Raw genomic sequence first — 16,163 nt, forward strand, 5'->3', positions numbered from 1 at the left:
GGCGTTTGCAATCACCATCAACAAAGCTCAGGGCCAATCTTTAGAATTGTGCGGTTTAGATCTAGACACGGATTGCTTCTCACATGGACAATTATATGTTGCGTGTTCTAGAGTCGGCAAACCAGACAATCTCTATATCTGCACAGACAATGGAACAACAAAAATATTGTATACCCACAAGCATTGTGAAATTAAACATTACAAACGTGCGCTTTCTCTTTTCTTTCTTTTCCATTTAACCAGACTGAGCCACAGCAACGCGTGGCCGGGTACAGCTAGTAATATATATAAATAAAATGAAAAAAAAGTGAAGGTTAGTCCAAACATTACACTAATCTTCAAATCCCTCTGTTAACCATCTGCTATTGTATTTAACTCATAGAAAATCCACAAATGGCTTCGAGTCTCTTATAAAGCTGTCTAATCCATTGTCTCTAATCAAAGCAGTTAATTTTGCCAATCAGTTTTAAAATCCACTCTTTCACAGTCAGCATCTCTTTTTGTTTCAAGGGCTTAGCGAGTACAATCCTTGCATTGGTTATCATGTAAATACATAACATCCCATTGGTTTATCCATAATACCTAAAAGAAAAGCTTCAAGTTTTATTAATATTTGTATCTTTAATAGTTTCTGCATTATCATTATTATATTTATCCAGAATGATTTCATATACTTGCAAGATTATCACATATGATAAAAAGTGCCTGGATTTTTATTACATTTCCAACATTTGTTAGAAGTCCCTGCATACATTTTTGCTAACCTATCTAGAATCAAATACCAACAGTACAACATTTTATAAAAAATTCTTTTAAACTTTAATTCAAAGTAAAATTTAATCCATTAGTCCATACATTCTCCCATTTATCTAGCGTTAAGTTAAACCCAAAATTTTTCATCCATTTTACCATACAGTCTTTGACATATTTGTCTTCGAAATTCATCTTGAATAACATTTTATATACTCGGAAAAGGAACTATGCCGACCGAGCGCATTCTCTGTAATTGTAGTCAGCCAAAATAAGATGAAAACATTAAAAAAGTCATTCTCTCAGAGAGAGAAATAGAAAGGAGGGGGGAATGTCAACCCCCACCCCATCTCACACAGGTAAAAGTGGATGAAATAACATGCATATGAAAAAGTCCAGAAAGATGTTTGCAAGAAATGTCGCAATCCCCAAAAGGGAATCCATTAGCCTCTTTAAAAGAAAGATGTTTTCTTGTAATAGATGTGTAACCTATTAATCCTGACTTAATATATAATTATTCCCCTAGTCAATATGTTTTCCTTGATCTAATTAGGACGGTATTTTTGATGGATTTCAATATCAGGCAATTCCTCCTTTTTTGCCTTCTCCTTTCTCTCCACCCCATTTCCCCCGTCCCCAAACAAGGTCATGTCTTTTTTAAAAAAGAGGATTAGCAGTTCCTGATACAATATTAAGCTCTAACTATGTTATAAAACTAATGTCATAGTTCCAGCTGAAAAGCCCAATAAAGTAAATCCACCAGAGACATTGCAATCTCTAATATAAAACTTTATTAGGCATAGCATACCAGCATGATAGAAGTAGTTCCAGCTCTGGCAGCATGATGGGAAAAAGGTAATTCAAAAAGTAAAATCTTCTCTCCCCTCTCTGACAGTTCAGGTCACATTGTCCAATTAGTCCCCGAATGGTTGTTATGAGAAGACAGTCTCTGTTCTCCAAAACATTTCTTCAGTGATCTTGACTCTCACACTGATAGAAACCACCTATGAATTCCAAACCTTTCCTCTTCACAAACACACACCCTTGTAACTGTAGGCAAACTAGAAGCACCATGGCAGTTCTAATGATAAGGGTCTTCATAGCTTGACAGGCCAACCACCTACAGAGGAAGGGGAAATCTGGAAAACAAAATGAATACACACTATTACTTGTTAGCTTCTCCTTGCCCTGGCCTGTTTTCAAGAGTTCAGTGATTGGCAAGGCAACTTTAGCAAAGGAGGGAATGAATTGCCTGTAGAAATTTGCAAACCCCAAGAAGCTCTGCAGCTGCTTGCAGGTGCAAGGGGCTTGCCACTCCAAGATGGATTTTACTTTACCCAGGTCCATCTCCATCCCCTTGCACGACACTCGGTATTCTAAGTAGTCCAGGCTAGTCTTGTAAAACGTGCATATTGTCTGTTTGACATATAGTTTAGCATCCAACAGTTTTTTCAGCACTTGTCGTACGAGTTTCACATGTTCATCCATAGTCTCAGTGTAGTTGAGGATGTCATCCAGGTACACCAAAACCCTCTTGTATAAATGCTCATGTAGTATCTCGTTTATGAGCTGCATAAATACAGTAGGTCCCCCCTGCAGCCCAAAGGGTATTACTTTAAATTGGTAACTCCAATTGAAGGCAGTTTTCCACTCGTCGCCTTCCTTAATTCTCACTCAATATTATGCCTCCCTCAGATCTAGTTTCATGAATATCTTCCCCTTGGCTAAGTGTCCCAACATATCTATTTAACAATAATTAATTTCTATAATTCCATAGTTAACATGTTAGATAATAATACACTTCCTTGATCCTCTCTTCTTCCAGTAGTATTCTCATTTTACCAACATTAAGCAAATACAGTTCTTGGTACTATCGATATATACAAAATTAGATATGGGCATTTTTGTAGTGTTTATACAAATAACAGTAATAGCAGTATATAGCATCTTTTATAATCAGCTTATATTTCAATTGTATTTGCAATTAAGATTTTCTTATTGAATTAATATAGATCCTGATTTTTGAGCTCTTATTGAAATTTAGTTTCCCATCGGTATTCAAAATATTCTTGTCAGTTATGATTTTCTCCAAGCTAGTTATATTTAAGTTTCTAAACATTTCACTCACGTAAGCCATCCCAATATTTTTACATTTCCCATAATATAAAAAGTGCTATTCTAATTATAAATCACATCCCTCTTACTATAAAATCCATTTATAGCCAAAAGATATCTATTCTTTTAACCATATTTAACCATAAATGTTTAGTTGTGTAATACTCCATCTGTTCTCTTAAGTCTAACTCTAGCCTTCTTCCTTTGCCAAGCCACTTTCAAGTCAGTATATTCAAATCACCAAGGAATTTTACTTGTATTTTTATGGATGTTGTTTGGAGTGTTTCTGAGGGGGAGTTTTTCCCATTTATATTCATTAAACAGCTCCCACTTTCCTTCTCCCTCAACTTCTCTTTTCATGTTTTGTCTCCCAAACTCTAGTGATTCTCCTGACAACTCTACGATCCATTTTATCAGATCTTCTTTCTTGTCCTCAGGTATATTTTGAAGTCCTGAAAGATAAGGTGCCTTTTCCATTTCTGATATTATAACATGCAACTAGCCTTTCTCCTGCTGGTTTGGAGGACTTTCCCTGGATCAAACAGATCGACCACTGTCTTTCCATGATCAACGGGGGTTCCCTCTTTCTTCATCGCCTCTCCAGGGCGACTTTCGACCCATTTAGGGCCCCTGGCAGGACAAAATCAGCCGTGGGGTGTGTCGCTAAGACGCAAACCGGAAGTCAGGTTCTGTTTTCTCATGACCACTTGCTTTGAGGTTTTCTCCTAATAGATTCGGGGGCTCCATTTTGCTAACCAGGCCAGGCCTAAGATCATCTTAGCCATTTTTGGGGTGACCATAAAGTGGATAGTCTCTGCTGGGCCCCAATTTAAACTGCACTGGCTCTGTTAAATAGGAAGCTGCTCAAGGTGCCATCAACTTGTTCAAACTTCAGGGGTTTCCTAACTTTCCTCACATGCAGCCCTAGCTTCTGCACTGTGGCTTGGCTAATTAAGCAGCGGATGCAGCCTGAGTCTATGAGAGCTTTTATCAGTCCCCTCACCCCTGAGTGGGGTGCTGCAATATCCACTTTAGCATTTAGTGGTTAATGGGTACACTCACCATTGGGTCATTTTCTCCGTCGCTGTCGTAAAAGATCATCAGCGGTTCCTTTTCATTTGAAGTTCCTTCCCCTTTGCTCTCTGGAGGGGCGAGACCTTGATGACTTAGGCCACCACTCGTGACTTCTTTCCTTTCTTCAGCAGCTTCTTTGGCTTTTTTTGGGGGGGGGGGGTTGAAAAAAATCTAGTGTAGATCTGAATTTTTTTTATTATTTTTTTTCCTTTTTTCACTATACAACAAAAATAAAACTGAAAAATACATTTTTTCCCTTAACAGAACTGTGTTATACATCTCATATATATTATTTACTATTTATTTACATCAGTAATCATGTCTTTTTCTTTCTTTGTTCTAGCCAATCATAACATTTGTTCCATATTTCATAAAATTCTGTTGCCTCCTTGTCTTTTAATTCTAGCGTAAGTTTATTCATTTCCACGCATTCAAGAATTTTGTATATAATCATATCGTTTGTAGGTATGTTTTCACCCTTCCAACACTGGGCATATACTTTGGCTTTGAGGGAGAAGGGACAGCAGCAGTCGCCCTGGGTGTTGGCGCTGGGCACATTGCTGCCCAATGGCCCTCCTGACCACAGAGAAAGCACATGATGGGAGTGTGACTGGAAGGCCCCGCAGGAACCAGGGAGGCCACTGCCGGCTGCTTTCTCCCCAGCATGCACTTTTCCTGGCTTGTCTTCGGCCACAGTTCGGATCTCCCACAGCCCTTGTAGTCCACCAGGTCTAACTCCATGGCAGTAACCAGCTGGTACCAATCATTAAGCCAGTCCAGGATTCCTCGGTCAAGGCACAACTGAAACAGGTCATGACTCAGCCCTTCACGGAACTATTGAGTTACCGTGTTTCCCCAAACGTAAGACTTACCCCCAAAATAAGCCCTAACTTAATTTTGGGGCGTGGGCCTAATATAAGCCCTACCCCCCAAATAAGCCCCAGTTTTGGGGTGAGGCACACACCTGGCTCCTCCCCTCGAACCTTCAGACTGCTGAATTTCTGCCTCAGTTGTTCCACCAACTGGCTACCACATGTTGGCAAATAGCACTCTTTCAGTGTGGCCCATTCGGAGGCTCTGCTCCCACCACTCCAGTTCTTGGCGATACTCAAGCCATGGATAGTATAGAGGGAACTCGGCTTCAGCTGCCTTCTGCTCTCCCTCTTCCCACTTCCCCAATCCAGACCAGTTGAATGCTACTGTCCCACCTTCCACTCCAGGGTCAGGGGCGGCTGCTTCTATTTTTCTTGTACCTTGGGGTGCGTTGAGGCTGGCGGAGTTTCAGAACTGCTCTCTGCTCCAGTTGGGGTCTCGCTGACTGACCCTGACCCGGCTTTGGCCAGTTGTTCCATTTCAGGCATCTTCCCCTGAGTTTTCACTACCCCTCTGGTGGGTTGCTAGAAAGGGCATAGGGGCTCAGGACCCCCTTAGTTGAAATGAAGATTAAGAGAGAGCTGAAATAATGTCATAGTTCCACTGAAAAGCCCAATGAAGTAAATCCATCAGAAACATTGCAATCTCTAATATAAAACTTTATTAGGCATAGCATACCCGCACGGTAGAAGTAATTCCAGCTCTGGCAGTATGGCGGGAAAAAGGTAATTCAAAAAGTAAAATCTTCTCTCCCCTCTCTGACAGTTCAGGTCATATTGTCCAATTAATCCCCCAAAAGACAGTCTCTGTTTGCCAAAAGATTTCTTCAGTGACCTATACTCTCACACTGATAGAAACCATCTGTGAATTCCAAACCTTTTCCCTTCATCCCCTCCCTCGTAACTAACTGTAGGCAAGCTAGAAGCACCATGGCAGTTCTAATGAAAGGGATCTTCAGAGCTTGACAATTAAGTGCTTTTCTCTATAATAATAAAGGGTTCGCCACAGCTTTAAACAGAATTATAATTTACTTGTTTTCAAGTATCCAGACCATAAATTCTTCTCAATTCTCTCTCTCTTTTGTCAGAATTAATGAGATCGGCTTTGATCAGGGCAGTGATTGAAATCCCAAAATTATTAGATTCTGAACACATCACTGCCTTGATGTGATAACTGGGGAGGAGAGCAAAAACACGCCTAATATTGAAATCCACCATAATTTCAGAATCAGGCATGGGTTTTAATATCAATATCAGGCATATCCTTTCTCCCCCCCCCCCGCCCTCCAAATCACATCAGAGTGGTGATGTGTTCAGAGTCCTAATAATTATGGGATAAATATCTTTTTTTAATAGAGAAAAGCACTTAAGTTTTATAACATAGTTAGTCATATGGGAATTCATAGTTGTATTATTCTGCTTTTTGCCAGGGAAACGACACCTTTGTGTCCCCTCCCCAAACCTTTCCAGTTTCCCCTTTAGGAATGCAAGCTGAAAAGGGACTGCATCCAATCGGAAGGCAGAGCAGGGACACATGATTACTTGTCCTGCTCTGCGGATTGGCTGGGGACAAGTATCCTTCGGCATATCATCTGGGAGAGGGTGCATTGGAGGAGTGCCAGTGGATGATTGTTGGGGGAGAAGCGCTGGCAGAGGGCCAGCTGACAATAAATACCTGTGATGGGTCAGCTGACGGGAGGGGGTCATGGTGAGGTGGACGCAGCTATGTGCCCGTGGTTAATTATTCCAGTCCAGTGCTGAGGAGCTGGATATTATTTGGCTGCAGAACAGAAGAATAGCTAACTTTTAAGACATTAGTTCTCAGAAAGAAAGTTATGTAGATTGTGGTTATATAGCTTTAGTATCCATTCGTCTCTCCTCTGATGCATTTATGTGCACTGATATTTCTCCCATAAGAGGATGGTATGTATCTATTTTTTATGTTGTTTATTTCAGGGTTTTGTGCTGTGTCATTCCATTGCTGGTGGGACTGGTTCTGGCTTGGGCTCTTACCTTCTGGAAAGGTTAAATGACAGGTGAGTGATGGCCACAAATTTGTTTGTGCTCATGTCTATACTTCTTTTGGGTAGGAAAATTAGAAAGCAGTCAAGTTACTTTGGGGAAATCTGCTAACTGTCAGACATGGACGTTACATAGCTGACTCAGTAAGGTCTGCCCCACCCAATCACCAGCTTGGACAAGCCTTGTGTTTTATACAGTTGTAACTTGAAACAAGAAAAAAAATCAGTTTTGATCCCTCAGGCAAGAAATGTTCTTCAGTTTTGGCTAAAGAAAATCACATTGTTTTATTGGATAACATAGTGTTTTAAGAATTATAACTCTACTGAACTTTCAGAAATTGTGAGGAAGGGTAAACAGGCACATGATGAAAATTAAATTAAGCTAATTAATAACATGCCAAGTATCCTTTAAATGTAGCCAGTTTTCATTATAAGATGGTTTCAGAGGAGCAATATTTTTGTTCTTCCCAGAGATCCACAGAATGTTATGAATCTTACTCTTAATCTCTGCTTATAGTTACTATTTGTACTATTCACCCTCTAAGAGTGCTGGATTGCTTGGAGGCAATCTTACGTTGGACTGAAGTTGGAAAAAAAAAATTCTTGTTGATTGTGAATAATAACTCCCTTTTATTGGGAGACTGACAAATAGTAGGTAGGCATGCAGAGATGGGTAAATTATCTTTTTTAATCAGAAAAGGAAGGACATGCAGAAGTTATAATTCTCAATGGAGAAATTATACCCTTAGTTTTGAGATATTCCTGAATGGATCATTTGTAATGTTTTCAATTGTTCTGTGATGTAATCTGCAGTTAGAATTACAGTTGATTTTCCACATTAGTGGGGATATTGTACTTGCTATGACCTTCTTCATTAAGTGGGCAAAATATAGACACTGAAAATTTTTAAAATCTTCTCAGCAACATTTCAATAGATTTTAAGAATGGTTTTAAATATGTTTTGGTATAATAAGTTCTTTTTTCTGTAATAAGAACAATTGTCAGTTATTATCTATATTAAACTCTCAAAACTGTTCCACATGACATTTTAGCAAAAATTGTAATTAACATACCTTTCATCCAAAAACTAACAATGAAGTAGAGTATAATAATAATAATAATAATAATAATAATAAGTAGTAGTAGTAGTAGTAGTAGTAGTAGTAGTAGTAGTAGTAGTAGTAGTAGTAGTAGTAGTCTTCCTGGGGCTGAGCCCATGTGTTCAAGTCACTCACATCACTTGCACAGCCTGTTCGGCCACAAGAGATCCACTGACCTTTGGCTAAGATCAGTATCACGCCTAGGCCTGGTCAACAGCAGGAAATATATATAAGGAGCAACCACAAACCTCAGAGCAGCCACAAGTTCAACACTCACAACCCGTTAGAGCATGAGAGTACAAGGTTACTGGAATTCGTGCCTGGCTTCATCACACTCGCCTTCGCTCTTCTTCGCCATCTTCTGACGCTGAGGACCAAGTTGCTTGGACTGCGGCCCCTGGTGCTGGGGAAGACCTTGGGCTGAAGCTTCTGCTTCAGGGCCAACACTGATCTGTATGCCGGGATGTTTTGGTCACTGTGATACCTGTGCCCGTCGGGCTTCTACACAGGCAGTTTCCTCTCACCGGCTTCCTGCTTACTCGCACCGCAGGCATCGCTCCTCTCTCTCTTGGCTAACGTCTGGTTTTTTTGTTTGGGTTGTTCATCTTTTCTTTTTTTGTTACTCTGTCTTGTTTTTCTTTCCCTACTCCATGCTTTCTTTCTTTTTTGTGAAGCCTACTCTACCCTTACGGGGGGGATTATGGGAAGGGTGGTCAAGTTCGAGGTCAGGTTCTGGTCATGGTCAAGGTATATGACATGACTATGGGGACAGCTGCTGTGGACTGGGATGTACAATCTGACACACCCTCCAAGGATGAACTCTTCTGTTGCTTTGCCCCCCCCCCCCCATATCTCGGCAAGGACGATTTCTTCTTACCCATGGTTGGGTGAGTCCAGATGCTGGCCAGGAACACTCAAAAGACCATCACATGTATCTCACCCTGGAAAGTTAGTACCAGGATTTCAGCCAGATGCTTCCCATAATGCTGAGATTGACCTAAAAGGGGTACTTTGCACGATAAAGCCCAAAGTAAGACGTCTGACATGCTGCTTCTGGGAGAAACCAGACATCAAGAGGGGGTTCTGCCATTTTCAGTTGATCATATCTTGGCACAACAGCCATCTCTTTCTGATTCTGGGGATCCTAAGTCTGTGCCTGAACTGTCTGGGGAATTACAGACATCATTCCCCGTCATTCCCAGTAAAATAGAAGGCCAAGGTGGTCCCCAATTTCCCAGTCCCTCTTTGGGAACTTGGGGCTCCAACACCTATATACAGAATATGCAAGCATGGGTTAAGCTTTTGAACGTAACAGATTGGTGGATCTGCACACTTATATCCCCCACTGGTACACATGGATTGGTCATGGAAGCTACACCCTTAGGAGCCTTTATGTTCAGCATGAACAATGCAACAAGGGGCTGGACACTTCCTGTGTTTGGGGCAGGAAAGCTGCAGATTGCTAAACTAGGGGCACATATACAGAACCCTGCAGCTGCTTGTCTTAGTCATTTTAATTCTTCTTCCAGATAAGTTAGGAATCTTTGCACCTTGCTCGGTCACATGGAAGTGCAGTACTAGCATGTGAGATGGTTGGCATGGATGTCATCAGACCTTTGGCCTCGACTACAAGAAGTACCCCTCTGCTCCTTGTAGTCTGTTTGCAGCAATGGGACTCATGTCTTATATGTCTGGTGTTAGAGCTTATATGCCTGAGGGGTTGGAAGGCAAACCAAGCATTTATCTTGCTATCCACCTGGACTGGTGGTTCCTTTGTGATCGGTTTGCCTATAAGTCTTTGCCAGCTTACTGGTCTGGTACATGTACCATAGGGATTATCTTTCCCTCTGCTCGTATTATCCAACATAATGATACCATTCATCTCATGGAGGAAGGAATTAGGAATTACCCTAAAGATCTGAAGATTTCTACTGATACTGTATGGGAGGTCTTCAATGATATATTCTCATTTCTTACCAGTTGGCTCCCAGGATGGGGATAGTTTAGGGAATTATTCCTTGGTCTTCTCTTTGTAGTATTTCTTGTTCTTGTTTCCTGCTGTGTCCTTCACTGCTTGCCCCTAATCACCTCTGGTTGTCTGAAACAATGTGGGCAACGTACTACAGAAGCTTATCCTCTATCTCTGCGGTTGGGTGGTCATGCTCCTGCGCACTGCTCGAAGCATGAAAGGAGGGATTTTGATGACCAGGACTTAGGGGACAGTATCAATTGTGAATACATACAGATGGCTCCTCTCTCTCTGGTCACTTGCAGAGTCCTGGATGCAGGGTCATGAAAGGACAGCAAGGAAAACACCCAATGTCCTAACCGACCCGAGAACACATGATATCTTTAGGGAAACACCCCAAAGGGAACATGTTTAGCTACTTCTGCTTTCTCCCTTCTTATCTACAGTGTGCCAGACTTACTGGGTGAAATCTTTATCTTATGTGTGTCAGCTTTGCTGGATGGGTTGCTTATGTAATCAGAAAGAATAAATACAAGGATTTCTTCTCATTCAGGACTTCTCTCATTTAGAGGAGTCCGTCTTTGTTCAGCTGAATAAAAAATAAAAGCTTAAAGGTAACTTCTGGTTTCCTGTATTTTTTTTATCAAGCAAAACCTCAGAACCTGCGTATCAGTAGTGGTAGTTGGAAAGGACCTTGGAAGTCATCTATTTCAACCCCCTGCTCAGGCAGGAAACCCTATACCATTTCAGACAAATGGCTGTCCAGTCTCCTTAAAATTTTCCAGTGTTGGAACATTCACAGCTTCTGGGGGCAGGTTGTTCTACTGATTAATTGTTCTAACTGTCAGGGAATTTCTCCTTAATGCTAGGTTGCTTCTCTCTTTGGTTAGTTTCCATCCGTTGCTTCTTCTCCTGCCCTCAGATGCTTTGGAGAATAGCTTGTCTCCCTCTTCTTTGTGGCAGCCCCTGAGATATTGGAATACTGCTATCATGTCCCCCCTCGTCCTTCTCTTCATTAGACTAGACATATCCAATTCCAGCAGCTGTTCCTTATATGTTTTAGCCTCCAGTCCCCTAATCATCTTTGTTGCTTTTCTCTGTACTCTTTCTAGAGTCTCAACATCTTTTTTATATCATGGTGACCAAAACCGGATGCAATTTTCCAAGTGTGGCCTTACCAAGGCATTGTAAAGTGATATTAACACTTCACATGATCTTGATTCTATCCCTACAGTGCAAAAATTGATTTATTTACACTGACACTGGAAAAACAAAAGCTGGTGGAAATGATTGATCGGCAAGCAATGCATATACCTTTATAATTGATAATAAAGAATCACATACTGTAGAATTCTTATCACTCTACTGTTGTTGCTTCTTTGTTTCTTTCTGTGGTGGAATTGATTAGCTGCAGATAACCCAGATGTACACAGGGAGAAAAGAACAGTTTCTTTTTTCTTTCCAAAGTACCAATAGTATGATTTGTAACTTTTCCTCTTTTATGCTTCATACTGGCCTGCTCAGCTCACAAACTCCATTTCATTGCCAAAAAAAATACTTGGGTTTTGTGTCTGAGGACAAAGAAACAACTGTGTTGTCTTTTTATTGGGCTTGTGACTGTACCATCAACTTGAAGTCAGAATCCCACATTCTGGCTAAAAAGCAACATTTATATCTACTTTAAAGGAATTTCTGAGTGACATTATGAAGAAAGGTTTTGTTCTGAATCTCCAGCATCTGCATTCACATAGTTCATCCCTAAGGGAGATGGCTATGTTAGAATTGTGCATGGCTATAGACTTTAAACCATTAATGGTAGTGACCATTAGGGTCACTACCCATTGTCTCTTACTTCAGATTTTCTAGATGACACTTAAGTGGCATGTATTCTCACAAAGTTGGACTTGAGAGGCATCTATCATTTGATCAAAATGAAAGAAGGACATGAATAATTAACTGCATTTGATGTAAGATATGGCAAGTTTGAGTAAACAGAACTTCGGCATGGTAAATTACAGGATAGTCTTTTCCAGATTTATGAATATTTTGAACAAATGTACTTTGATAACATACTGATCTTTTCAAGACCCCTTTTAATTAAATATTTTAACGATATTCTGTAAACACAAACCTTTTACTAAATTAGGAGAAAAAATATATTTGATCTGCCTCAACTGGACTATTTAGGTTACTAGATCTCCTCAGAAGGAATTCAAATGGTCCGGCAAAAGTGCAATCTATACTTTCATGTAAAAAAATTAAAACTGTAAAAGATGCATAGCATTTTCCAAGCATTGCTAATTTTTCATAGAAGATTTATCCTTAATTTTGCAACTAGATAAGACAGCTATTTGGATTTTAAAGAAATGATATAAGTTTACTTGAGCAAGCAATATTTCATAAACTGAACATCCTTTTTACAGCTGCTATTCAAGCATCCAAATTCCTCTTACCAGTTTGTGGTATAAACAGATGCATCAAACATTGCATTTCGCACCATTGTCTTCTAAGCAGAGAAAGGGAGAAGGAGGAGGGGATGAACCTCCTGCCATTTGCAATTTATTCCAGGTTCCTTTTATCAGCTGAATGAAACTGACATTTTTGGTCAGAGTTGCTTGCAATGAAAACAGCAGTGCTTTTTTTCTAAAAAAAAAAAAAAAAAAAAAAAAAAGGTGCTGGAACTCACACACGTCATACAACCCGCCTTGCTTACCCTACAAAGTTCCATCCAAAAAAGGTGCCGGAACTCCGTTCTGGGCGTTCTATGAGGGAAAAAAAGCCATGGAAAACAGTATTCTAGCAATGGAAGCACTTCCTAGAAGGCATAGTCCATTCAGAATAAGCACATAGATTAATTTAGAAATTCTGCATAAAAATCTTTCACGCCTTGACAAATCAGGTGGGCACACATTTTTCCTGTTTCAATTTTATATCACCTGTACACAAACTTCCCTACTCCTCTATTCTTACCACAATACTGCAACTGAATAACTTTGCCTCTCTTCAGAAGTTAGACTCTTCTGAAAGATTAAGGGCAGGGAGTCAGATGATAGATTAAGTAACTTGGATTAGCGTGCAACACAATAGGATACCACTTGTCCTGGCAGAAGAGGCATGCTGAGGGTCCTGTCAGCCCAGGAGGAGGCCTTCTTTACTCCTGCCCTCTGGAACATCTTGGTCCCTGCTGTGAGGTTGGCCCCAACTCATCTATCCTTTTGTAAGGGCCTAAAAATATCGGCTGTGCCAGTTGGCTTGAGGTCCCAGCGGGGGAACAGAACAGTGGAGGTGGTTGATTAATAACAAGAAGTTTTTCAGAAGAAGGCTGCTGCTGTTGAGGATTGGACTGCTGTTGTATGCTACTGAATACTTAGGATGGGCTTTTATGGGAGACTGTGAGGCTATTGACAGACACCCTGGTTGTTGAAGCTTGTGTTAGTATTTTGTAGTATTTCTGCTGCTTGATGACTTGCCACTGCCTGGTTCTTTCTTCATTACTGATGTTTTTGTGGGATGCTGAGTCTTTTTTTTTGGGGGGGGCAACAGTAGATTTGGCATGCTACTGTGGATTCCCTCCTCTGTGGGGTTACCTTGCTTGCCCCCTGGGCAGGAGGGAAAAAGTAGCATGCCTTTATCTTTCATCTAGTTTTAAGTGCTGTAAATGAATGGTTGTCTCTTCTGGGTAAGAGCTAGGGGAGGAACCTATAGTTGTTGCAGGTAAGGAGCCATCTTGCAGTGGGTAAGAGTGGCTGGGGCTGGAGCCTTCGGCCTTTATGAGTTGCTGCTACTGAATGCCAGGTCAGTCTGCAATAAGGCCTCCCTTATTTATAATTTAATCAACAATGAGAGGGCCATCCTGGCATGCATTAGCAAGATCTGGCTGGGCTCAGAAGGGGAGTTCCTCTTTTGGAATTGAGCCCAGGTGGGTTTTAAATGTAGTAACAGCCAAGACTCTGGAGTTGCAGTGTGGCAAGTATCATCCTGGAGTCCTTTATGGTCTTCAGTGGTGTTGCACCAGAGATTTCTCGATGCAAGTCTCTGTTCATTAAGTTGGGCTTTAGTAAGGCTAAGTTTGTCAGTTAGATTACTGCAGTTGCACATCTCAGTATTGATTGTTCTTTTCTGGGTAAATGGAAATGGAACATTGGTAGTTTCTTGATAGTTGGTCCTCTTTTATTAATTAAAAACTTGGAGTTGGCTTCTAGATACAATGCTAGCGGTCCTGCCAAAGAACACGTTTCTTATAGTACTCGTACACCAACATCTGATTTTCTGCATCTGTTTGCATCTTCCAAAGTGGTTACCAGGCAACAAGGGCACCCCCCCTATTTTTTATATGATGCCATGATATAGTAAGTGTCTGAGTACAGCAAAGAAATATGTTACATTTATTCTTTTTTATTGTATTATTACTGAATAAGTAACCTTTTTTTTTAAAAAAAACACCAGGTATCCCAAGAAGCTGGTGCAGACATATTCTGTCTTCCCTAACCAGGATGAGATGAGTGATGTAGTTGTGCAGCCATATAACTCTCTCTTGACACTCAAACGGCTGACACAGAATGCTGATTGTGTGGTAAGAAATATTGATAGGAAAATGCCAATACTTGTCTCTGATGAAGAAAGGAAATTCTCTTCATCTAGTCATAGAGCATATCATGATATACCTAAACATAGGTACATTATAGTAGAATGATTTTGTTGCTAAGTAAATATTGTTTACATAGGCTTCTTTACTTTTATGGCTTATGTGCTTAATTGGCATGTCATAAGATCTCGTGGCTAGTTCCTGTTCTATTTCCTATTGATTCTGTTTGGTAAAATAATTTTTTCTGTGAATCAAGTTTGACTCCTTGTGGAATGTCTAGGTCCATATAGTTTTCTTGGCAACAACACATGGATTTGAAATCACATTCTTGCTATTTATTTAATTAGATTATTTAAGCATACAAGAGATAATGTACTGTAGCTACAAAAGAAATTGCATAAGTTGATGCTTTTTATGAAATTCAGTTTTTCCTTGATCAATGATAATATGAAATTTTTCTTCAGTTGAAAATTCAACTACAAAAAATGCTGATAAATTCTTAATTTAGGAATTAATTTGATAGCTGTACTTAGATTTTCCCTTTTATGTTATTTTTGTCTGTAGAAGTGTCATTCTGGATAGAGAAACCGAACATAAATATTTAAATCTTTGTTCCTTTTTAAAATAATATTTATTTATATCCATTTTCTCTTTCTTCCTTTTATCTGTGATTTAATTTTCTTTAACATGTTATTTTTTTGTTTTATTTGTTCAGTAAACTTTATAATTCTATTTAGCAGGAAAAGTGTGCCCTCTCTTGTCTTTTTGGTCCAATAATGCTTAAACCAATTTTCTTTTTTAACAGGTGGTTCTAGATAATACAGCTCTGAATCGTATTGCTACTGACAGGTTGCACATCCAAAATCCCACCTTTTCCCAAATCAACCAGCTGGTAAGCACATAAGGAGGCTTCCTCAGGCTTCTGAAAAAGAATGATTAGGATCTGAGTGATGCACGAGACTATTTTCATAAAAGGTAGAGCTCAACAGAGATATGAAGATGACAGCAAGAAATTCAGAAATGAACATTATTTAATTCTATAGGCATCAATGCCCTGGTTTCCTATATTTTAAAACCGGAGCATTTATACCACTCTGAAAAAGACTGTACATACATTTAAAACAAAGAAGGGAAACTTTGAGATGTAGAATAGGTGATTTATTCATTTTCTATGCCCTTGTCTTAAAATTATGGAAAGCTCACTTTTTATCAACAGTAAGTTATTCTAGAATGCTGGCTCTTGGTTTTCCCAATTTCTTTTTATCTTTCAGTTTTGAGGATAATTTTTAGGCCATTTATAGATAACACTATTCATGACAGTTTTCAGGTTGTTTTAGTATTGCTGTCCATACAACAAGCTTCTGTATCAAAGAAATACTGTATGTGATCAGATAATTAGTTCTCCTATGTAGAATCCCAGCTTAGCCATAATAATTTGTAAGAAGAACTAGCAAATACAAATACAGTGCTTGTTGGGATTTTTATGATTCAGGCTTCTATAGTAAGACTAGGCCAGTGGCCAGCTTGCGTATTAGAGGCCTAGGACAATAAGTAAGGCAACCACATTGTTGGGAATGATTATTGCAATGGTCAGGTAATTTTGCATTAGCTAAGAATCTGACCATGTACAAAAAGCAAGTAAGAAAATGTAGCTGTATTGCATATGTAATTTTGTAT

At 39.8% G+C, this 16,163-nt stretch overlaps 1 protein-coding gene across 1 annotated transcript in view; it reads left to right on the top strand.

Annotated features, from left to right (window-relative positions):
* TUBG1 (tubulin gamma 1) overlaps nt 1-16,163 on the top strand; it is an 83,063-nt gene that overhangs the window by 54,317 nt on the left and 12,583 nt on the right. Inside the window, exons 5-7 of the mRNA XM_015831519.2 lie at nt 6,768-6,847; nt 14,348-14,474; nt 15,292-15,378. Of these exons, the coding sequence (XP_015687005.1) occupies nt 6,768-6,847; nt 14,348-14,474; nt 15,292-15,378 (294 nt within the window). The remainder of the gene's footprint in view (nt 1-6,767; nt 6,848-14,347; nt 14,475-15,291; nt 15,379-16,163) is intronic.

Source organism: Protobothrops mucrosquamatus, unplaced genomic scaffold (genome assembly GCF_001527695.2).
Source record: "Protobothrops mucrosquamatus isolate PMUCROS unplaced genomic scaffold, P.Mucros_1.0 scaffold_257, whole genome shotgun sequence".
Taxonomy (NCBI): Eukaryota; Metazoa; Chordata; class Lepidosauria; order Squamata; family Viperidae; genus Protobothrops; species Protobothrops mucrosquamatus.